The sequence below is a fragment of the Magnolia sinica genome, chromosome 4 (genome assembly GCF_029962835.1).
Source record: "Magnolia sinica isolate HGM2019 chromosome 4, MsV1, whole genome shotgun sequence".
Lineage (NCBI taxonomy): Eukaryota > Viridiplantae > Streptophyta > Magnoliopsida > Magnoliales > Magnoliaceae > Magnolia > Magnolia sinica.
Genome location: NC_080576.1, coordinates 60,992,557 through 61,016,439, shown reverse-complemented (window position 1 = coordinate 61,016,439; position 23,883 = coordinate 60,992,557). Strand labels below are relative to the sequence as shown.

General features: G+C 36.5%; 2 protein-coding genes across 2 annotated transcripts; both read right to left on the bottom strand.

Annotated features, from left to right (window-relative positions):
* Positions 1–8,409: 8,409 nt before the first annotated feature.
* Positions 8,410–10,689, bottom strand: LOC131244156 (protein FAR1-RELATED SEQUENCE 5-like). The gene has a single exon (XM_058243805.1). It carries the CDS (start codon positions 10,687–10,689, stop codon positions 8,410–8,412), a length of 2,280 nt encoding a protein of 759 aa, XP_058099788.1.
* A 2,669-nt stretch (positions 10,690–13,358) lies between these two features.
* LOC131243146 (beta-1,4-xylosyltransferase IRX9) lies at positions 13,359–21,751 on the bottom strand. The gene is made up of 3 exons (XM_058242277.1): positions 20,941–21,751; positions 20,565–20,793; positions 13,359–13,809 (listed from the first exon to the last, which is right to left on the bottom strand). Exons 1-3 carry the CDS (start codon positions 21,597–21,599, stop codon positions 13,645–13,647), a joined length of 1,053 nt encoding a protein of 350 aa, XP_058098260.1. The 5' UTR covers positions 21,600–21,751; the 3' UTR covers positions 13,359–13,644.
* Positions 21,752–23,883: the final 2,132 nt, after the last annotated feature.

Here is a 23,883-nt window from a genome sequence, read left to right as displayed (position 1 = left end):
GGAGGGCATGCACAAATAGATCTGAATTCTCTTAAATGCATTGATTGAATTGCAAGTCCTCTGGCACTGTAAATAAGGTCCGGAGAAAAACAGCAAAAAGAAACAAAAAGATCTGAATTTTAAGCATCACCATTACAAACAGATCAGATCTTTATATGTGATAAATCAGATATTTATTGAGTTGAATCATGCCATATCTGAATCAGATATGAATACAAACGGATCTTGATTTCAAGATTTGAATTTGATCCAATAGATCCCATTGATAATTCAAATTCAACACTTCAAACGCCGTCTCTTCCAGCGTGAAAGCAAATACTAGCAGTCAAGGTACTTCAATCACAAGACTTAAGATAATAAAGCAAATACTAACTAAAATATAGCACTTGCTTTGAATCTGATGTATACTAGCAGTAGATAAAGAAACATATGATCTGTTCCATTCATAGAACCATTCCAAACACACATGAAGAAGAGGAAAGAGGATCACTAATCAACAAAGAAAATGAAAAAGAATTCACCCACATCAATCATCAGACACTACCATGAACATCAACACCATAGCTGAAACCTCTGCAAAACCAATTCATAGAATGAAAAAAAAAGAAAAAAAAAACACTAAAAAAAGCATCTACAAATCAAATCAATCGAAGTTCGATCTCATTGGCATATCAACTGATAAAATCAATGCTTGCTTGTTAAAAACAATACCTTTGAGAATGATGAAGGCAAACTTGAAATGATGAGTTGAACAGAATTGTCTGACTGTTACAATATGTGGGCTATTGCCCATCCAAGTGGCAGGCCACCAGATGAAAAGACCCAATCAATCACCATGCATTTTAGAAATGTATATCATAGGTTCATAACAACATTTCTTAATGAAACTTTATGCAAATAAATATAAAGAGGACGAAAAAAAGGATACTTACAGCAATGAAACAACGAATGATAGACTCAACAGTAGGATGTCACCTTGTTACTACCAACATAGCCAACAAATCATGTTACTACCTCCACTTAGCTTTACAAATCATGTTTCACCAACCATCAAGGCTCAAAAAAGGAATTTGAAACAGGAATTCTCATCGATTTAGCAAAATCTTGTAAATTGTTTGTCAATCTACCTTTTGAGGTTTTTAAACCATCTTGAGAAGTGGAGTCCTTATCCCAAGTGGGCATGTCTCATCGCCAGCTTCATTCTTTATTTCTGTATTATTCTTTTCTTGATAAAATATTATCACCTTTGAATATGGTCCCTTCACGGCCATCTTTTTTAGGCCATGGTTTTGGAACACGTTGAGATGGTGCATATTCTACAACAGTCATATATTGGGAACCTGAACAAAGAGTCAAACCTTGTTATATTTTTTTAAAAACAAGATAGAAACAATTAAAGAATTTATAAAATCTTAAAAACATAAAATACAATTTGACAAAATGATATGACAAGGTAAAAAGGATGGCCAAATGAGACATTAATTGAGAGATAACAGGGTCCTCATGATTTAGGACATGAATGGTGTCCCAACAAACCCATTTTGTTGAAATGGAGATGGTTCATCGATCTAGACTATTCAAGCATGACGGAAATGCACAAAATAATCATATCAACAGCAAAACTAGATCATGAGAAGTAGTTTCCCTATATCTTCCACAGAATGCACATCTCACCTCTCAACGACATTAGTTTTATTCAAGATCTTCAAAAAAGGTAGACAGCATAGAGCAGGTTTAGACTGGTTTGCATAAGCAGCTTCCTAATTCCTGAAGAGATTTCAAAAGCAAAATTAGTTCTATTGCCTTGCATTGAAGATCTTACAATTCCTCTGCTCTAGACCAAGGTGATATTTCAAGATTTACAAGCAAAGCAGCAAGTTAATACTATAAACTACCTGCCTAAGATAATTCAATGCTTGTCTTTGGAAACATCTTTCTCAGGGACCTGAGATTCCAACCTTGGGTTTCATCTTCTCTGCAGCCCTAAAAAAAATAAGAAAAAAGAACAATCACAATGCAATGATGAGTTCTTAAGAGATGTTTATGGTGAAATGATTAACTGATCACAACCACAAGTTCATGCACAGCATTTGAGAGCCACACAAATACCAAAAATGAAAAATCTATCATCAGAATAAATTGTATAATCACTTCATGACATCAACCATGACCAACAGACTTGAGATCATGTCAAACCAAAATCCCTGAAAATTGTTCCATGGTTGGGCAACAAACAAGTATGACAAAAATCATCACCAAGAGTTCAAATCTTCATGGATATGAGAAATTTCACTTTTGGGATTTTGCAAAACATGAACCGTAGGGATGCCACAAATCTCCCCAAAAACTATGCATGAGTTGTACAGGTCAAAAATCAGGAATTGGATTTTGTTTTTGAATTTTTTTTTTTTCTTATCAAAGAAAACATCATCTTACCAACAAAAAAAAAAAAATCATGATAATTCCTCTTAAATCATCTTCCATTAGGTGATATGGTTCTTTTCATTCATGGAGACCACTGGCTGTATAGTGTGCATTGGCAATCTTATCGCATCTCATGTGTTTTCCCTTCACTTCAATGAACCAATTGTAACAGTAGTGATTAAAAGCAAAACGAGAGGCTCCTATTTCCAAATCTAAGATTCTTTTCTTTAGTAAATATCAACAATAGAATATATTTAAACATATATGGGGAATGCTAATGTCCCAACCTTCATGGGGATGTTAGCAATATCCCCAAAGCTCTTGAATGACACATGGAACAGCCAAACATGGATCAGGACTGCAAAAGCAAACCAATACTACAATAACATTAACTTAGTTTTGTAAAAAAGTGTTGTATATATACTAAATAATAAAAATGAAGACACAAGAACGTATCAAATATCCTTTCAAATGCCATAAAACATCATTAGCCGTTGAAGACTAAACTCAAAACATGAAACAAGCAAGATGTGTTATACAAACAAAACCACATGACTGAGCATCTATAATCACAATAAATCTTCATAACCATCGCCACCATAAAAAGCACATCTACGTCAATAACAACTGAACTAAATCCTTCAATCTCTATAACAACTACAAATTACAGAAAAAAAGAAGAAGAAGAAGATCAAGAAATAAAAAAAGACCCATTGAAAACAATGTATCCAACAATCTTAAAACTACATGATAACAAATCAAATTTCAGCATAACAGGAACTGATTATCACAAACTCTTCTCGGACAAAACTACCTCAACAACAACATAAATTTGAATCTTTAAATAAATTTCTACTCAATAAAAACACAAATGATGCATGCAATCCACCAAAGAGTAGGAGGAACAACAGAATTTACAAACAGAATCAGTTCAATATATTGTAATTAATAATCTCAAAACTAGAAAAATAACTCAGTATCCTCTAAAGTTATCAATAAAAAGAATTACCCAGTAGCTCGAGAGAGGAAGACGCAGAGCCAGCGGAGGCAGCGCTGCTGAAGAGCCGGTGCTGTTGAAGGAGGTGTGAGGGCATGGGAGCTCGAGAGAGGGAGAGGGAGAGGGAGAGGGAGAGAACAGAGATAGAGAGGGGATTGGGAATGGAGAGAGAGAGGGATGAAGATGAGAGGACGGGGTAGGGTATGGAGTGAGAGAGAGAGAAATGGGGTGACACTTGGGCGCGGCCCCATTTTGAGCACGCGCCCAATTTTGGGCGTAGGGCCGTGGACGGTCCTCTCAAGGGCTCCGTGGGGCCCACCATGATGTATTTGCATTATCCATTCCGTCCATTAATTTTAATAAATTATTTTAGCTCATCATCCCAAACATAATGTAGATTAAAAGCCTAAGTGGACCACACCATAGGAAGCACATGCGATTTAATCTCCATGTTTCCTACTGTGTGGTCCACTTTAGCCTTCGATCTAGCTAATTTTTGGTTTCATGCTTTATAATAATATTTCAAAATAGATGGACGGATTAGATAGAAATCGTATAATTTTTTAGGCTATATAGAGCCCCTTACACTACTGTTGATTGTTAATGGTGTGGCACCTTTTCAGCTATGGATTAAAATCGTAGTAATTATAACTACGGTTTATATCCGTAGCAAAAAAGTAACGTAGTCTGAATCCTTTGCCCCTTTTTTTGGCAGTGCAGCTTCTATTTTTTTTTTTTTTAAATAAAATTAATAATGGCTTACCATTGCTAGTGCATGCCCTGATACATCAACTCATCTAAAAATTTCGAATTCAACAATAAAAGAAATGTGCACAACAACTTTCATGAATCAGATCATCCAAGTTATTCCCAACTGTATGAAATTCTTTACCCGTTGTAAACACTTTACAAGCTAGCCAAAATAAATAATGACTCTCCCCCTTATCTTCTTTTTCTTTTCCCTCCCTCTCGTTTTCTTTTTTCTGGTTTTTTTTTTTTTTTTGGAATCCGTACTTTGCTTTTAGTTTTTTTTTTTTTTAGTGAGTGGTGACGTGGACCAATCAGGACTGGGCAATTAGGGAATCCCTGTTTACCAAATAACAGAGGATCCATACTCATTTATATAATATTATCTTTTAAATTTTAAATATGTAAACAAAAAAAATGCACGTTACAATCAAATATAATAAACATTGGCCTGCACATATACAAACTTTTTACTGGCATTTCCACATGCCTTTACTGGTAGTTACACAAGCATTTATTGGATTATTAGAAGGCGTCCTAATGTAGGTAAGATAAATTGCTTTTTGTATTTTTTATAGGGTTAGAAAATTTTCAAATATAAATAAAAGAAGTGGCAGACACTATGTAAGAGAGTACAATCTATATCAGAATAGGTACATGCATCTATGGAAGTGATACAGTTGATGGACTATTTGATGAGATTATACTTAAGGCATTGATATAATATTGTCCCAGTATGATGGGGCTACGCTTGAGAATGTGATACAGTTGATGGACTAAGTGATGAGGTTACCCTTAAGGATATGATATAGTTGTGTGATAGTGTGAAGTAGTTATAATTGAGAATATGATATGGTTAATAGATTATATGATAAGGTTGTGCTTGAGGATATGATATGGTTATGTGATGGTGTGATATGGTTTCACTTGAGAATGTGATATAGTTATCGTACTATGTAATGAGGTTGCATTAGAGGATATGATATGGTTGTGTGATAGCATGATGTGGTTACATTTGAGAATATGATATAGTTGATATACCAAGTGATTAGGTTGTACATATGCATATGATATGATTATGTGACAATGTAAAGTGGTTCCAGATTGAAGAATGCGATACGGTTGGTGGACTATTTGCACTTGAAAATATGATATGATTGTGTGAGAGTGTGATAAATGATCTTCACTTGGGAATATGATATGGTTGATGGACTATGTCATGACATTGGATAATCCATGGTTGTGTGACTGTGTGATCATGTTACACTTAAAAACATGATATAATTGATGGACTATGTGATGAGGTTACGCTTGAGGATATGATATTGTAGTGCGACTGTGTGATGAAGTTACACTTGAGAATAAAAGAAATTGAAGGACTATGTGATGGGGTTACACTTGAGGATATGATATGTGGTTGTGTGAGTGTGATGTGTCCACTTGAGAATGTGATACAGTTGATGGACAATGTGATGGAGTTGTACTTAAGGATGTAGTATGGTAGTGTGATAGTGTGATGAGGTATGTATCCACTTGAGAATGTGATACGATTGATGGACAACGTGATGAGTTTGCACCTGAGGATATGATATGGTTGTATGATGATATGATGTGGTTACACTTGAGGAGATTATATGGTTGATAGACTATGTGATTAGGTTGCACTTGAGCACATGACATGGTTGAGACAATAGTGTGATGTGATTTCACTTGAGAATATGATACAGTTGATGGACTGTGTGATGAGGTTGCACTTGAGGATATGATATAGTTGTTTAAAAGTTGGTGTGGTGGATCCACTTAAGAATGTGATACAATTGATAGACTATGTGATGAGGTTGCACTTGAGGATATGAAATGGTTGTGTGAGTGTGAAGTGATTTCACTTAGAAATGTGATTTGGTTGTTTATTTTGGCAAAGATTATAATTTATTTTTCTATTTCCAGTTTTCAATCTTCATTCATTTAAAACCCTTAAAAGAAATTACATTAAAAAAATAGCAAAAAAGTAAAAAAAATAATAATAATAATAATCGTAGGTGATAAAGCAAAAGTAATAGTTACCTAGATAAATTCAAGTCATAAAATTTAATTACATAAGAGGTCATGTCAGTTGGTAAATAAAATGTCATGTTTGGATGTTGAATAGAGTAATATAGGATACTGTACATCCAAAACAGCACCAGCCCCGACCTGTCGAATACTAATTAAGGTAAGAAGCATCAAAATCAAACCCAACAAATAAGATGACAAAAATTGTAATTCAACACCTAAGCTTGGAGATGTGATATTCATTATACAAGTATGTTGTGTTTGTAAATCATCAAAAGTAAGCACCGACTCAATTGAAGAGCCTCAAGAGCATCCAACAATCTCTAAACTTGTCACTTGCATGACTTCAACTTCCTTGATCGTTATCGCATCTCAAAGGAAAAAATTCAATATGTAAACAGCATTTCATTACATCCATAAGTAGAATTTCAATATGTAATTTCATCATTTTTCAAAATTACTGTACATGAATTCTTGAAGACCCACAAAAAAGAAACATGCCTCACATATCGTATAATGCATCTAAACAACACAAAATGTACATTAATTCAAGTGGGCCCCACAAAAAAAGGAAAAAGAAAAAATAGAAATGGAGTTCACCTTCCTCGTGTATCGTATAATGGACCTATAGCTGCACAAAATGTACATGAACTAGGATAGGCCCCACAAAAAAAGACCCCACCTATCGTATAAGGCATGTATATCATACAAAATGTACATTTGTTATAAGCCAAAAAAGAATAAAAAAAATATAGCCATTCTGAATTCTTAAAACATGCCAAAATCTGAGCATCCTTCGACTTGAACAATTATCCTTAGCACAACTGAATTACCCTCCTGCAGCATATAACGAAGGAGTTATTGCTTGAACTTCTTATCTGCCAAAGCCCATCCAAAACTGAATTGCCCTCCCGTAGCATATAATTCAAAATGAAGTTCACCCTCATGAAGATCCCATTAATAACAAAACACCATTCCTAATTCAAAGCAATGCCTGAAAAAAAAATGAATGAAAGTAACATATAATTACACATTTAATCCACGTTTTGTATATTCGGGTTATACACTTGGAGAAGTATATATTTATATTATACATGAGAATGCAAAGAGATTTGAGGACAAAGATGATAGGGTTTTAACGATAGTGTGATTAGGTTGCACTTGATCATATGATATGCATTTATGTAAATGTGATGCATTTACATTTAGGAGTGTAATGAAAATGAAGGTGTGTGTGAGTTGGTTACACTTAAGAATGTAATGTGGTTGTAGTATATATCTGAGTTAGAATATGTGATGAGATTACCATTGAGAGTGTGATGTGGTTGATTGGGATTATAGCTTGGTTCCACTTTAGGATGCGAAGAGATTTTCAATTAGAGTGGTCCCATTACACTTGACAGTATCATATTGGTGATGAAGTGTGTGTTGAAGTTCAACTTAAGGATGTGATATGGATGGTGGAGTGTGATTGGCATACACTAGACGATCTGTTGTGCATTATAAGGAAGTGTGATGTGATTACACATAAGGGTGTGATGAGGATGGAGTATGTGATTATACTTAGGGGCTAAGATATTTTAGGAAAAATCTGAAAATGATTTAAGAAAATATTAGATACGATGAACCTTACCATATTCTATTTCGATAAAAGTCGTTGTTCCTCTGTTCCAAATTTTGAATTACTGCCTCTTACCATGAACTGTTGGAATGCACCAGATGTAATAGGATACTACACAGTCAACATTCCATAAATTTCGAGTTAATTTCATTAAGATATAATTCAAATCAAAGTTCAAATTGAATAACTACTACTTTTTTAATTACTAAAATGCCTAAGTTTACATATGCATACATTTTCATTTTACAAAACTAAACTATATCAGCTTTCCTTAAATGTTATTCATTACCTGGAGTAATTGTGTAAAGTTGAAATTATCAAGCATATGAAAATTTGAATCAACTTCATGCTGGATATATGGATGTGGTTGATCCATGGAAGGAAACAGCTGTGGTTGACACCAAGAAGGAGAGAGTTGCGATTGAATCTGTGCTTCCGGTATATAGTATGTGGTCATGGGGAGAGGCCCGACATTATTGTATCCCTAACATAATGTACAAGTAAATATTAAGTTCATTGGAAAATTTCAATTTCACTATAAAATAAATTTTCATTACTCTAAGGGTAATCAAAATGCTACCTGAGCAAATGGAGATTGAACATTAGAGCTTACTAATGTGGGCTGTTGACTGGGATGGACTGGATTTGGTGTATTTCTCTGCTCTTTCTGTCTACATCTCTTCGATTTTCCTCTCTCCAAGCTATTCTTAATTCTACGTCTACCACGACAATTCTCTTTTCTTTTAATTTCATGAGCTTTTTCTCTTACTTCAATGATTTCAGCGCCTTTTCTTTTGATATAATAACTTTCCATTGCTTTCTCATGAGCTTCTTTTTTAATTTTAATGATTTCACTTCTTTGCTGCACATCACCATCTTCGAATTTTACCCGATAAGCTTGAACGCCTTTTTCATTACTCAGGCTTTCAACATATGATGAGGGTTCTTTTTCATTTTCTTTTGCTTTCAAAATCTTTTTCAAATCTTGCAACATCCATTCTAAATGCTTGGAAGCACATTCAAATGCTTCTTCACTTTCACAACCCATTGTTGCTAATTTCATAAAATTGCAAAGTAAACTATTGTAACGCCGGGATTGTGATTTCTTGCTTTTGTCAATGGAGTCACTTCCACTACTTAATGAGGAGAATGAAATTGAAGCAGCTTCTCGAGTCCACCTTTTCAAGATGTACTTAGTCGGGATATTTGTGAGGGTATGATTCGTAGCTTTTAATGCATGGGAACACAAAATACCCATGAATTCGAACTTTCTACAGCTGCAAGTGATGGACTCGTCCATTGAGTCAACGGTAACAATGTGAAGACTTTGATTTCTTCTATTCAAAACTTGATATTTTCTGACTGTACCAGACTCATCTACTTGTTCCACTATTTGATCAAGGTTATCACCAAATTCTGCTTGAAATAATTTAAAAATAGTTAGTGTATATACACTAGCTGCGTGCTTTAGGATGCTAACAGGAAAAGTTATAATTGGTGAACTTTGAGTCATTTTGAAATTGGCTTCTAATTCTGCATTTCGTCTATCATCCACCAAGCGTTCGAAATGTTCAAAAAATCTGATTATATTTTGACCAGGATGCAAGTATTTCTTCAAATCCTTATTTAAACTTTCACAACGCTGCGTGCTCTTCATATCTGCACAAAAACTATTCTTTCCATATACTAATGCCCACTTCTCCTTTTCATTGAATAACTGTTGTAACCATATATTATCTGTGAGATTATATTTCATGATCATTCTTTCCCACGCTTCAAGAAATTCATGCTCCTCATCAAAATCATATACACATCTACTAAAATCATTGCCAAACGACTTGGAAGAACAAAATAGATGACTTAGATGTTTGCAAGCATTCTGAAACATATGCCATACACAAATACGATGAACCGTTCCAGGTAACTCTATCTTGATGGCATTTGACATAGCCTTATCCTGATCTGTGAGAATGGTTTGGAGTTCTTTTCTACACATTGCATCACAGAATGTTCTAAACAACCATCTGAAAGAATCGATTGTTTCATCGTAGAGGAGTGCAGCCCCAAATATAACTGTCTGTCTATGATGATTAACACCAATAAATGGTGCAAATGGCCGTCCATACTCATTTGTTTTATAGGTTGTGTCAAAGCAAATCACATCTCCAAAACGTTCATAATCTAAAATCATTCTTCCATCTGCCCAAAAACTGTTGGTGATACAATCTTGAACATCAAATTGAATACAATAAAAGAACATTGGATCTTCAGCTTGCTTTCTTTTAAAAAATATCAAAAGACCTTCGTCATCAAATTTCTTCATTGCTTTCACCCTTTTCGTCCGTAAATAATTCTTGTAATCTACCAAATTATATCCAACATTCTGTCGACCACCGGCTTGTTTAGTCATGAAATCATATGTCGCTTTTGGCTTTATACCTGCATTATCACAATTATCGGCAACTACTTCTTGAGTAAATTTCCGTTGTGATCTCAACAAATGAGCTTCTTCAGGAGATGCAAGAATATGATTATGATCAATCTTAATATCAGTAACACGATATTTTCCGTCAACTCCCAATCTAATTTTCATATGTGCCTCACAACCTGTTCTTGTTTCATCCCGATGATGCTTCACATTAACATCACGTTTATCAAATGAACGTTTGCCTTCTTTGGAACAAACAAAATCTCTCATTTTCAATACACCTGTCTTTTTGTCTTTTTTTACACTATGCTTTCGAATACTGAAACCAACTTTCCTTCCGAAACTATTGTAGAAATCATATGCATCTTTTTCTGTTTTAAACTCCATACCAATTTCTGGATTCGGTACCTTCTCATCCATGTCTGGATCATCCATACCAACTTTCACTGCTAAGTCGATGTCTATATCACGTCATGAATGAGGCATAGAATCCACCGGGCATGGCGTGCAAAAAAGCCATAAGAGCTCTATTTTCAATTGACCTATAATGTCAAGAGAAATTTAACATGAGGACTGATTAAAAAAAAAAAAAAAAAGTTGTATAATATATATAACCCGTCATCTAACATAAAACACTTCAAATAAATCTAAAAAATCTTTAAATAAATCTACGGGGTCACCATTAAGAGCAATCGATGAAAATTATCCCCAAATCCTATATAATCTGTGGGCCACTAGAGTTTTGAACGGCCTAATGAATGACCTATAATGATCAATCAAAGTGGTCTTGTGAACATTTTAAGAGGAGACATCCTTCCTTTGCGGCATGGTTTAAGTTGCAAATGATTTACAGGTGCCTATTCTGTTTGGCTTTAAGCAATAAATGATTTACAGGTAAATGATTGTGTGCGTTTGGATAGCCCGTAAAGCATTTTAAGTCCTGTGAATGGAGAACCATTCGAGCCTGTAAATGAAATCCAAACTTTTTTCCTATAAATACTGCAAATCATTTACAATCTGTCAAATTATTTACGGGCAAAAAAGGCCATCCAAAAGCAAGAGGATTAGGCAATCAGGGAATCCCCGTTTACCAAATAATAGAGGATCCGGACTCGAGTTTTTTTAGACCAGCCTAGTTTTTGAGTTATATAATGAGCAGGACATGGATCACCTGATGCATGGTTTGGATTCTTCACACATTAAAGTAGGCCCCACAAATTGAATTGAAATACGTCTAAGTATGTGATCATTCCCTATACTTATTATCCATACCATGATAAGTGCTTGGCTTTTTTAGTAATTTAACAAAACAATCAGGGCAATTAAGTTGGTTGGAAAAAACAATCTGGTTCCCTGTCCGTCACATGGTGGTACAGGTACAGCAATCCAGACCATTCAAATTGTTGCTTCCTTTTTAAATGAACCATCCACATTCTTTCTTTTGCATGGCCCAGATATCCTACACACATGACATGTTGGCAGGGAACACAGGGCTGGATAATGCATGTGATCATTCCTAGCAGGTAAAAAATGTACTTGTTCAGCAGCACAAGATCCACATGCTGCAACTGCTGCTTCACAACATCCATGCTTAAGATCTTGGGAAGTGATTCAGCATCCACCACAACAATAATCCAATCCAGATTTATGCCGACTTCCTCTAACTCCGCTACAAACTTATCTGGCTTCTCAAGCCCGGATGTCTACGAAACACACCCTCCTTTAACTTTTTGTATGAAAATTTTGGAAATCCGAAAAGCATCGGACTAAAAATTCAAAAAATTGGACTTCGAATGTATGCAAGTGAGGTAGGCAACGGAACCAACGGAGGAACAATACCTCTACGAGGAGGCAGTCGAAATTGTGCTTGCTATCGACAATCCGCTGCAGAGATTCTCTAAAAGGCCCGCCCACATCGCAACAACCGCAGCCTAATGGAAAATAGAAGGAAACATAAGGGCAATTTGGTAGTGAGAAAGGGAGGTGGTGAGGAATTTGGAAGAAGGAGAAGGGTATTTTGGGGATTTACTGACCGTGGGTGAGGGAGACTGTGGAGAGATTGAAAGCAGCGTTGAGGTGGGTGGAGTCGTGGAGGAGCGAGTCAACGTCCGAGTCGGCGAACTCGTTGACGAGAAGGGCGAGTCGGAGGTCACGAAACACACCCTCTCTTTCTTTTCCTCCCTTCCCGTTTCTTTTTCTGGTTTTTTTTTTTTTCCTTTGTTTTTTTTAATAATGGTTTGGCGTCCGGAGCTTTCTTTTATATTTTTTTATTTTTTAAGTAAGTGGTGACGTGGACCAATGAGGATCCGGGTAACAGGAATTTTCTGTTTACCTGGTAACAGAGGATCCGGACTCTTTTTTTTCTCATTTGTAGGGTAAAGCGTAAAAAATAAAAAATGAGGCTGTTCCAAGGCTCACGTGTGCTGCAGAGAGGGGATTAAAAACCTACCTTCGAGAACTTTTTGAAGCCCACGGAAGCTTTGGATCAAGTTGGCATTTGTGTTTTACCTTCTGCAAGTCTATCTGACATTATGAACAGGTTGGATGGCAATTAACCATCACGGTGGGCCATAGGAGGGTTTCAACGGTAGGTGTCATTATCACCACTTCATATGGTGTGGTTCACTTGACCCTTGGACCTACCTCATTTTTGGGCTTGTACTCTAAAATGATGTGGTAAAATGGATGGTGGGTGTGGATAAAACACAAACATCACGGTGGCGCATAAGAGAACCTGCTCGTTCATAGCAAGGAACGGGTAGCACCCAACACGCATCTCTACCTAATTTCTTTTGTTGCAGGTGAAACGCGGAGCGAGCAGTTTGACCTGTCTCTTTCTCTTTTCTTTTTTTCTTTTTTTTTTTCTTTTTTATTGTATTTTATTTTACCCACACACACGACCATGGGAATTCGAACCCATGACTTCCATGTTGAAACTCTTAGCCCCGTTAAATTAGTTCCATCGGACGGCTGAAAAATCACCCGGAGAAATGAATTGACATTTAGAGATGTGGAGGCACCAAAAATTCATGAATCTCTAATGGTGTCAATCAGGATCATAGAAAAGGAAGTCTTCCAAAGTTCCAATCTTGGATAAATGATACCCCAGCTTCATAATTGTTTAGACAATCCTAACCACCCAGTTGGTGGCTACCAAATACACAGTTGAGAAGAAATAGACATCTGCCGAATGCAAGCCAGGGTATTGGAGGAGGATTTTTTTTTTCTCTCTTTCTTTCTTTCTTTTTTAACATCTCTCAATAACTCGTATAGAAGAAATGTTCATAGAAATAATAAGCAGCATAAATAAATGATGTGAATGTGAAACCCGTAAACAGATAGAATTGAAATTTGTCTTCTCAAGTCCCAGCATGATCATTTTTGGAGTGGCCCATCTGCTACTTTCGGCGGTGATTTGGGGGGAGAAGATGAGTGACCTATGCGGAGATGCCAGAGCATGATGTTGGAGCAATCATCAGTGATTCCCTTCAACTTGGTCTCGTCTTCCACAACAACTTGCTGGACGAATTCCATCGCCTTCTGCATAATTTTCCCAGCAACAATGAATTAATTAAGAAGATTGATACCGTCACGATGATTGATTAGACAATAATCTTCGTTCAAACTTGAAATTTTCCTACTGTTCATCCACAGCGGATGATGCAAGGAAAAGTAAATGATGGAAAACACAGGCGATCGCTTGCAGCCACCTGTAGAGCTAGACTTATATGCGATAGTTCATCACCGTGCTTTCAAAAAAACACGGAGACTTCTCTATCGACACCATAAAAGTTAAACCACAACCTTGTGGATGCGCCATGTCTGCGGTCAAACTGATCAACCACTCCGAAATTATTTGTTCAAGTGCTAAAAAGTTTATTAGTGAGTGATCTAGATTCCAAGAAAATAAATAAATAAATAAATAAATAAACTTTTATCCAAATGCTCAGCTGCGCACTAGTTCACACGGAACTCATGCAAACTTTTTTGAGAATTCATTATACGTGATTTGACTCCAAAATTTAAATGATCCGCGTGAAGCAGCACCTCATAAAACCCTCCGGGCCCAATTTTTAATTTGATCCAAAACTTTGGGGGGTCATAAAAAATGAAAATAGTTTCCTCCCTTGAATTGTATTTCACTTTTTTATGGTCCACTAGAATTTTAGATCACCGTGAAAATTTGTCTTTTGGGGTTTTATGGAATTCCACATGGACCGTTTGTATTAAACACCCATGACACGTGTGTAAAGGTGCGCACAGCGTAAGTACTCTCTCTCTCTCTCTCTCTCTCTCTCTCTCTCTCTCTATATATATATATATATATATATATATCCAAATGCTCTGCTACGCACCATATCTGGAGTGAGTCCCAAATCTGGATGGCCCACGTGATGCTATATATATATATATATATATATATATATATATATATATATATATATATATATAGTGTCATTGCCATCAGCATCATAAAATGCGTCAAATCACCACTTCCACTGAAAGCTCAAGTAGTTAGAATCATTAATTTTTATTTTTATTTAAAAAATCCTTTTATCTTTCATACATCCAAAGCATGCTTCTAATCAATTAATGAGGATAAAGAGACCAATTTGTCCTTGTTTTCAGAATGGTGGGAGAAACGCAAAGACCTTCGATTATAAAATAATAAGAGCCTTGACAACTACAGAGGCACATTTGTTGGCGCACAAAATCTAATCCATCTGTTAGGTTAGTCTAACCTTGTACAAGCTTTTCGAACATGAAAATCTAATTCAATCAACAACCCCAATGTTGGAAAGAGGAGGAAGGGTTGGAAAAAGCCTTCAACTAAATCCAAGAGAGGCTGACATTTGTTTTGCAAACTGTAGCAGACCTTAAAAGTGGATCAACCTCATTCTTAGGTGATGTAGAGCCGGTCGCGGATAGTTTCATTGTCAAGATGGATCAGAAAAGGCCCAGTCGACGACAGAAGTGATCTGGATCGTCTGAACTTAAAACGAACGTATCTCGCAAACCGAAATGAGCTATCAGACGTACCATATATGATTTTGGGGTAGGACGAGCTACTTTAGCCACCTAACCCCACTATGTCAGGTTTCCCATCAGATCAATAGTCGAATTCTTGTTTTAATTTCGTTTTTACTATTTATAATAAGTTTTAATTTGAGTATAACTCTTCATCCGTTGGGTTTTAAGAGTTGAGCCTAACATGAAAAGTGCTTAGAATAATTAGGAGAACAGTCTGGTGAAGCTAAATAGGACACTTACTATTTTTGGCCGAAAACCATGTGCACTAGTAGGAATCACGACAGTCTATAAATAGTAAATTTATTATTTATAGTAAGTCGCGTATTCTAGGAGTTTTAGTTGTAGTTTAATTTTGAAACTTCTTCCAAGGTTTGGTATCTCTATTTAAAAGGTTTAGACTTGCTTATTTTAATCATCAATCAAATTACAAATTTTTTAGAATTTATGTATATTTTATTGTTTCTTTTCTGGTTGATTTGAGAAATTCCATGAATTCAGAGTAGTTATCCTAGAGGAATACGATGCTCGACCTCTGCACGTCCTTCACTACATCATTAGGCTAGGGCATCAATATAGTGTTGCCCATGGATGGATTAAATGCCGGACCTATCATGTGTGGCATATAAATGATGAGCTTTATAGCATGTGTATGGACTTAGCTGAAGTCAAAAGTTAAATTTTAAAAAAGAAATTATATGATACTCAGGCTGAGCATGTAGACACTCAGAAATTGTACACCTAGTTTATATTAAATAAAATAAAATCAACTAAATGGGGTGGTATTCTTGAGCAAAGTCACAATCCCAATAGCAGATTGGTTGAACAATCATAACCACTAAACTTTTGCATGCTTGTTTGTGGAAATACAATCATTAAATATTTTTCATTTTTTAATTGTCTAATAAATGTCCACCAATTTATTATAAATAATGGGATAAGCTAAATTTTAGTTTCATGATTTATCTACACTGTTTACCGTAATTTAGACGGTTTATTTCGACTTGTATGCATGTGTCTTAGGCCGTGTTTGTTAACGCTGAATTTTTACACTTAACGCAGAATAGGGAAAATTTTGTGTTTAGTGGTGTTTGTTAATGAGTTGTTAACGCGGAAGATGGAAAGCGCTAAGTGGTTTTTCACTGAATTCTTTCCGTGATAGGAGTCTGGCTTAATGGTAAACGAAGAATGTGCTCTGTGATTTTTCATTAAATAAAAATTTTCGCTTCCAAAAGTACCCCTTTTCAAGTTACTACAGCAATTTTTTCTTTTAAATGGTTTGCGCAATACAAAATCAACCTTTAACCTGTGAAACTTCTTTATGCCCCACCATGATTTATGTGTTTAATCCACACCGTCCATCAACTTTTTTCGATAATTTAAGATGTGAGCCCATAAAAGAAGCAGATCCAATGATTAATTGAACCATAAGGTGGGGATTGAACATCTACCGTTAAAAGCTTCTTGAGAGCTGGAGAAGTTTCAGATCAAGCTGATATTTGTGTTTTCACTTCATCCACATCTACATGACCTAATGAATAGGTTGGATGGTAAAAAAAAAAACATCACAGTGGCCCTTAGAAAGGTTTCAATGATGGATGTCATTATCACTGCAACATCCTTTAGTGTGGCTTACTGAAGCTATGGATCTGCTTCATCTTTCATACCATATATTAAAATAATATAAGAAAAACAATGAACAACTTAGATAAAACACTTACATCACGGTGGGCCCTATAGATCTTTGCCCGAACCATCCAGGCGGGGGTAGGACGTGATCCGCATTCGAAGCGGATGGGCTCTGGGAGCCTGGTACGGATTGGGAAGCGGATTGGCTGGTGTATTGACGTTAGCAAGTTATGTGGGTCCCATCATGATGTATTTGTCATATCCAAACCGTCCATTCATTTTTTGAGCTCGTTGTAAGGCTTGAGCCGAAAAATAAGACAGATCTAAAGATAAACTAGACCACACTACAAAAAGCAGTGGAGGAATGAACGTCTGCCATTGAAACCCTTTTGGGGTCACAGAAATTTCGGATCAATATGAAATTTGTTTTTTCTCTTCATCCAGATATTTTTGACCATATGAATAGAATATATGGAAAATAAACGTTACAGTGGGACCTGTGAATTTTTAAACGATGAAAATCATTATCCCACTGCTATTTTTGGTGTGGTCCATTTGAGTTTTGGATATGATTCATTTTTTGGATAATGCTCTAAAATTATCTCGAAAATTTGATGAACGGTGTGGATATAATAAATACATTATTGTAGGGACCATCTAACTTTGATCTCTTTGAACTGTTTGTACAACTCGGACCTCAAGGAGTGTCGGTGCTCATCTTGGACAGGAACGGATTGGCTACTCCCCCTGCCACCAGCCAATGGCTGGTGGTCGGTGCTCTGTAGACCCTACCATGATGTATGTGTTTCATCCATGCCATTCATCTATTTTTCAGATCATTTCATGGTATGGGACAAAAAATTAGGTATATCAAAATCTCAAGCGGGCCACATTACAGGAAACAGTGTTGAATGAGCGTCGACCATTAAAAACTTTTTAGGGGCCATAAAAGTTTTGGATCAAGATGATCTTTGTTTTTTCCCTTCATCTGGGCCTATATGACCTAATAAAAAGATTGGATGTCAAATAAACAGTACATTGGGCCTTAGGAGGATTTTAATGGTGCATATCCAATCATTATTGTTTTCCTATGGTTTGGTCCACCTGAGATTTATATCCCTCTAATTTTTGGGATGAAGGACTAAAATGATCTGTAAAAATGGATGAACGGAATGGATGAAACACATACATCATGGAGGGGCCCATAGAGCACCAACCACCAGCCACCGGGCTAATGGCTGGGGGAGTAGCCAATCCGTTTCCATCTTGGACGTGGATTTCTTGCGAAAGCCTTTCGCGGGAAGTTCTTGCGCTGGGAACGCAGGTGGGGCCACTGGGATGTTTGTGAGAAATCCTCACCGTCCATCCATTTTATGAGTTCATTTTAGGACATGAGGCCAAAGATGAACCGTATCCAATGAAACACATACATCATGGTGGGGCCCACAAAGGACCAACCATCAGCGGCTGGGGGCAGCGGGAGTAGCCAATAAAAAATAATTTATTTGAATTAAATAGAATAATTTTATTTTCATTTAATAAAAAATAATTTCTTTATAATGTAAAACATTTCCAACCAGGAGATAGATAGGGGCAAATTTGTCAAATTAACATATTTCAAACATTTCATCTGTTTGTTAACAAACAGATTGTTTCAAATTCAGTACTTAATTTTCAGACTCCAGCCATAGTTACCAAACAAGTTTTTTGACTTCAGATCTTAGATTCAGGCTCAGATTTTCTGGCTTCAAATTTCAGATTCAGGCTTTAGACTTCATATTTAACAAACGGGGCCTTATTAATTCTAATTGCCTGTGTATCATCGTAATACTATTACACACAACCTCAAATGTTGATATGCTAAGCTAGAGATGATCCTAGCCATGCATATGTAAGAATTCCTCTTTTCCATGATTTAAGTCAAAAGACGGGGCCCTTGAAAACATCAGAACACACATCTATATTGATGCCCTAGCCCAAGAATCAGGTTTATCTACCTGTCAGATGGCTACGACTCTGAAATAGATGAACTTTTTTCCAATCCATCTACATGTTGCCAATACTGGGGCCTGTATGCTGATTAAACCAGATTTTATTCTGGAAAACATGTAGACCGTTGGACTAACCCGATAGATGGATCTGAAGCCGACACACGTGGCGTGCACATGAGTTTTATCGCACGCGCATGTGTGCTTTGCAGAGCTTTCAATTTCTTTATCATGGTCTTCCAGTTTCCTCGTCTTTTTACCCTCATTACTAGATTGGAAGCATGCTTTGTAAGTAAGAAAGTGGATTTTTATACTTTTATTTTGGAAATTAGCATTTGTTACTAATTTTTGAGTAAAACTTCCTAATAAAGCCAAAATGTGCTTTTCAAGGGAGCAAATTACCAAAACGCCTATTTTATTTTATTTTATTTTTTCCTTAAAACTGGTAAACTAGAGAATTGTCGAGCCACCTGATATGAGTATGACATCAAGCCATGTAATGAATTGAACCATGAGGATAATAATACTAAAAGTCTGGAAGATCTAACCATAAGGTGGGCTAGACCATAAAAAACAATCTATAACACCCAAAACATCCAAATTCATGTGTAGATAAATGATGATTTCATCAGCAAGAGTTTTTCTTCGCTTGATCACCATGGTGGGATGCATATGTTGGACGGGTTGGATGCATGCAAATACAGGAAGGCCCCATCAATCCTTGACTTATGATTTTTTAAAGAGAAAAAAAAAGAAAGGGCATTTTGGTCTTTTTACCTCTCATAAACCACTAACCAGATTATTAGATCAGTGGAGCCATTATTTGGTAAAATGAAAACTCCAAATGAATTTTGGCGCTAAAAAAATTCCTAAGAATGATAATAATGCAATGATTTGGATGTTTCAAGTGTTTGTTTTGCCTTCCTCGTTGCTTAAGATGATCAACGTGTTTGGCCCCAGAATGGCTACATGTAGAGATGGTAAGATGATCACAGCCGTCCATATTTTAGGTGGTCCCCAAGCAGGAGGCAGAAAGAAGCTTAAGCTGCATGGATGATTTTCAGCATTGATGTATAGAATAATGTGAACCATCCAATGGAAATTTTGGATGGTTCACATTCAATTCAATAATGCAAGCAGTCCACCATTTTTATTAGTGTGGTTATTTGATTATACACAAACCATAGGTTGGAAACTTACTGTTATCCTGCCATTTTTTGCAGGAGAGCCTGCCTCATCGAGCATATGCCATATGCTGACATGTAGTCAAAAACAGTTTTCCTTTATAAAGGTAAGCAAGTATTATTACCAACGACAAAACCAAAGAGCAAAATACAGGTTACAGCTTTAAAAAAAATTTGAGACACTCGGTATCTCCAAACTGGGGACATTGCTTTTGTCTTCTTTCTCTTCCTTTCTTTGGCCAGGGTAGGTTGCATGTCCTTTTAGAAAAGGAAATAAAGAGTTTACTTTTTCTTTTTTTAAAAATGCAAAACATAGTACAGTAAAACAATCTGTATAAAGAGATTGTGTCAATCTAAACAAATTGCATGCATGGAGGGAACAGACGACCATGCCTAGTGTACAGTATTAGGAAGATGAGTATACCATAGCTTTCAAAAAAAGAAAAAAGAAAAAAGGGAAGGATACCTGAGAATGGTCCGGAGTTGAGGAAGAGCGACCCCATCGCTCAGGGTCCCAAAGTATAGAAGTGTTGAATGCGAAACTTGAAATATGGATAGCAAATGTTGGGTTTGTTTTGTTTCTTTCATTCCTCAAATGCCAACCCATCACTTGTGAAGAAGAGCAAATGGGTCCTTCCATCACCACCCTCTTCCTGTTTGCTGCCAACATTGCCATTGGCCATGTCCCAATAACCCTGCCACATCACCCACCCACCATAAAAACATCTCACATTCTCATGTATGCCAAGCATTTGTGAGATTTGGATAAACCTTTCCCTTGTTCAAACATTCAGAGCGGAGAAAAGGAAAAAAGAAAAAAGAAAAAGGAAAGAAAATCATACTCGATTTCTCTTATGGCTTGGAAGAAGTGAAGAGGGTATATGTTGGAAATTGGAGCAAAATGAACGATCCCATGGAGACGATGATGCTCGATATGATTAAAGGCCAAGTTCCTCTGATGATCCATCTCTGCTTCTTGGTTTGTGAAGTTATCCCTATAAATCAAATGTCTGTACATAATTCCAGTTTTCCTCAGAACTTCTGTCGACTCTGAAGAGTTGTAATGAGATTGCACGACGATCCATAGAAGTGGAGGAGGGACCAACTTGAGCGTATTCCCCAGTCTCCTCAGAAATGGCACCTGAAACCAAGGATTGGATCTTGTTGAGATGGGCGTTACTATGATTAGGAGCTTTGGAGTTTCCTTGGATTCTTTTTCTTCTTCTTCTTTTTTTTCTTCTTTTGAATAGGTTGGGGATTGCGACGGAATTTCGGCCAAACCCCTGTTCGAGTTGCTGTCGTAGTGTACAGATTCGGATGGTTGCGGTGAAAATGTAAGATTGTTATCCAGCCATGTTTGGTTGGACATGCCTGAGGGATTGGAAAGAATGGAAGCGGTATTCCTAGGAGCGAAGCCCGTGAAGAATCCCATGCAAAAGCAGAGAGAGAAATGCAAGAGGGCTTTCTTCCATAACTGAATTTTCTTCTTGGAAGAACCCATCTCTATTTCTCTCTGAGTAATGAATAATGAAAGATGATCCCAGAGAGTCTTTTTCTTTTCTTCTTCTATCAAATTCTATGGCAGAAATGGATTTCAAAAAATTTATATAATAATTCTCGACGTCTTACTTGCTAAAGCTTTTCTCTCTTATTTGGTGCGTGGAAGGAGGTTTTATACCCGGGACAGGATAACCAACTAATCCCCTGAGTAAACGTGTATTTTTTTTTTAAATAATAATAAAATTAATCAAATCTAACGTTTCCTCTTCGATAGTCCGCGGCCTAATAATGGATGTGTGACCCATCCCACGGTTCCAAACCGGCATTGAAGGTCTTGGATATATAGGATCATTTGATTGGTGTTATGTTTTAAAATGTAGGATCATTTGATTGGTGTTATGTTTTAAATGTGGGCCCCATCCATGGCAGGGGTTCTATTGATGGACGTTTCTGTAATCCATCCTATGAAGAGTTACTTCATATACTGTGGGAGAATTTGACCATCCGTTGGGGTCCATGCCTACCTTATATGAAACCGTCCAAAATGTGGGCCCAAATATAGATGTGTGGTGGCCTGAAAGTCTGATTAGTGGGCGTTTCCTTTTCATTAAATAATAATAATAATAATAATAATAATAATAATAATAATAATATTAAGCCTTTACATTTTTTATTCGTAAATGATACATTCAATGACCCACGGATAAGAGAGGTGAGTCATCCTTGTGGTGGGTTTTACGGGTCATGACCCATCTAATTAATGCAGTTTTTTAACAATTTGAACGGTTTGGATCTAGTACAAATGCATGCAGGTGTGTGGACATACGCTCCAGCATACCACTTTTCTTCTCTTTTACGAATTGCAAATGATTGAAAAGGAGGTTCCATCCATCCATTGCCATCATTATTGTTTTTGTTAGTCCCATTTTGGTAAGCAAGAAAAAGAAAAAGAAAGCAGCTGAGGAGAGAAGGGATGCAATTGCTTTAGTAAGTCGTCACTTGAAGCTAAAGATAAAAAAAACGCAGGGAGCGGTTGTCTTCACCAAATTGTTGTTGGGACAGAAACATACTACCTAAACATGTATCATTATAATAATTACTTGACCCTTCACCATACCATCGCACGACCTTAGTGGGACCCACCCACATGTAATATTAATCATCATCACTATATGTATGTAAGGCCGGCGCACACGTACGTGCCATATGGGCCGTAAGTACAAAGTTGCTTTGGTTCATTAATGGACCTTTTGTTAACTGAGAGAGAACCATCGTTGACTGTCTGATTTATTGCCCACTTGGATGCCACCAATCAATAGGCTATAAGATCGTCCAAACATTATAGCTTTTGGAGTAAGGCCCAGAAATTAGGAATTTGTACATCTTTGATAGGACTATTTTTATTTTTATTTTTCGATTTTCCTAAATCTTCTTTTATTTTATTTTTTTACCATGGATGACTCAGTTGCTTAGCTGATGTTTGTGTGCCATCAAGTGCAGTAATATTTTTCTTCCATTTAAAAAAAATTTCTTTTAATTTTTAACATGCAGAGATGATTCGGCTACCAGGTGATGTTTATGTACTGGATCTATAAAGCCCACCAAGTTATCTTTGTGACCTCCAATATTCCATCAATCAAGTAAGCCTTATCTTATTCACTGTAAAGCACAAACAACAGCCAAATCAAAAACTCAAGTGGGCCATATCCCTATCTCACACATCACAACCGCGAGAAAACCTCATATAATCTCCCTAATCTTACTCCGGGTGGCATCATGTCTACTGCTAACAGAGTGCTGTGGGGAGAGGAAGGGCTAATTAGGTTCTTTTACACAAGCCAGATTAGACACTCCATCACCCAAGTGTTATAAAAATATTACAGATTTATAATATCTGTAAAATGATTAAACCGAAAATATTAGGACAGGCTGAAGCACGTATGATTACACTGTCCTTAAAGCATTATTTGCCCATTCTCAATCAGACTAAGAATGTTGATAGGTTCCAAGCAAATAGTTTCTAGGATATGGCGAGCCTGAGATTAGATCTGCGTTAAACAAATACGAAGAGTCACAAATGGAACTTTGTACACAAATTTCTGGCAGATAAATAAAAATAAAAGGATCCCAGATTTAGAAAGAGAATTATAAAATTTTAGACCACTATACTGGTCTGTTTCTTCATGAGGTCTCTTGGCTAAGGTTCGTATGAACCGTGCTGATTGCTTAGAGTACACTTGTTGCTCTTTTTTCTCTAGTTCGTATGTGAGTGTGGTTCGAGTGAT

Excerpts from the sequence above, each read along its gene's own strand:
- LOC131244156 (XM_058243805.1), bottom strand. The coding sequence starts at position 10,689 with ATGGATGAGAAGGTACCGAATCCAGAAATTGGTATGGAGTTTAAAACA.
- LOC131243146 (XM_058242277.1), bottom strand. The coding sequence starts at position 21,599 with ATGGGTTCTTCCAAGAAGAAAATTCAGTTATGGAAGAAAGCCCTCTTG. Across the intron at positions 20,794-20,940 it reads CAAGCCATAAGAGAAATCGA|GGTTATTGGGACATGGCCAA; the intron begins GTATGATTTTCT and ends GTGATGTGGCAG. Across the intron at positions 13,810-20,564 it reads CAACTCCGGACCATTCTCAG|AAGGCGATGGAATTCGTCCA; the intron begins GTATCCTTCCCT and ends AAAATTATGCAG.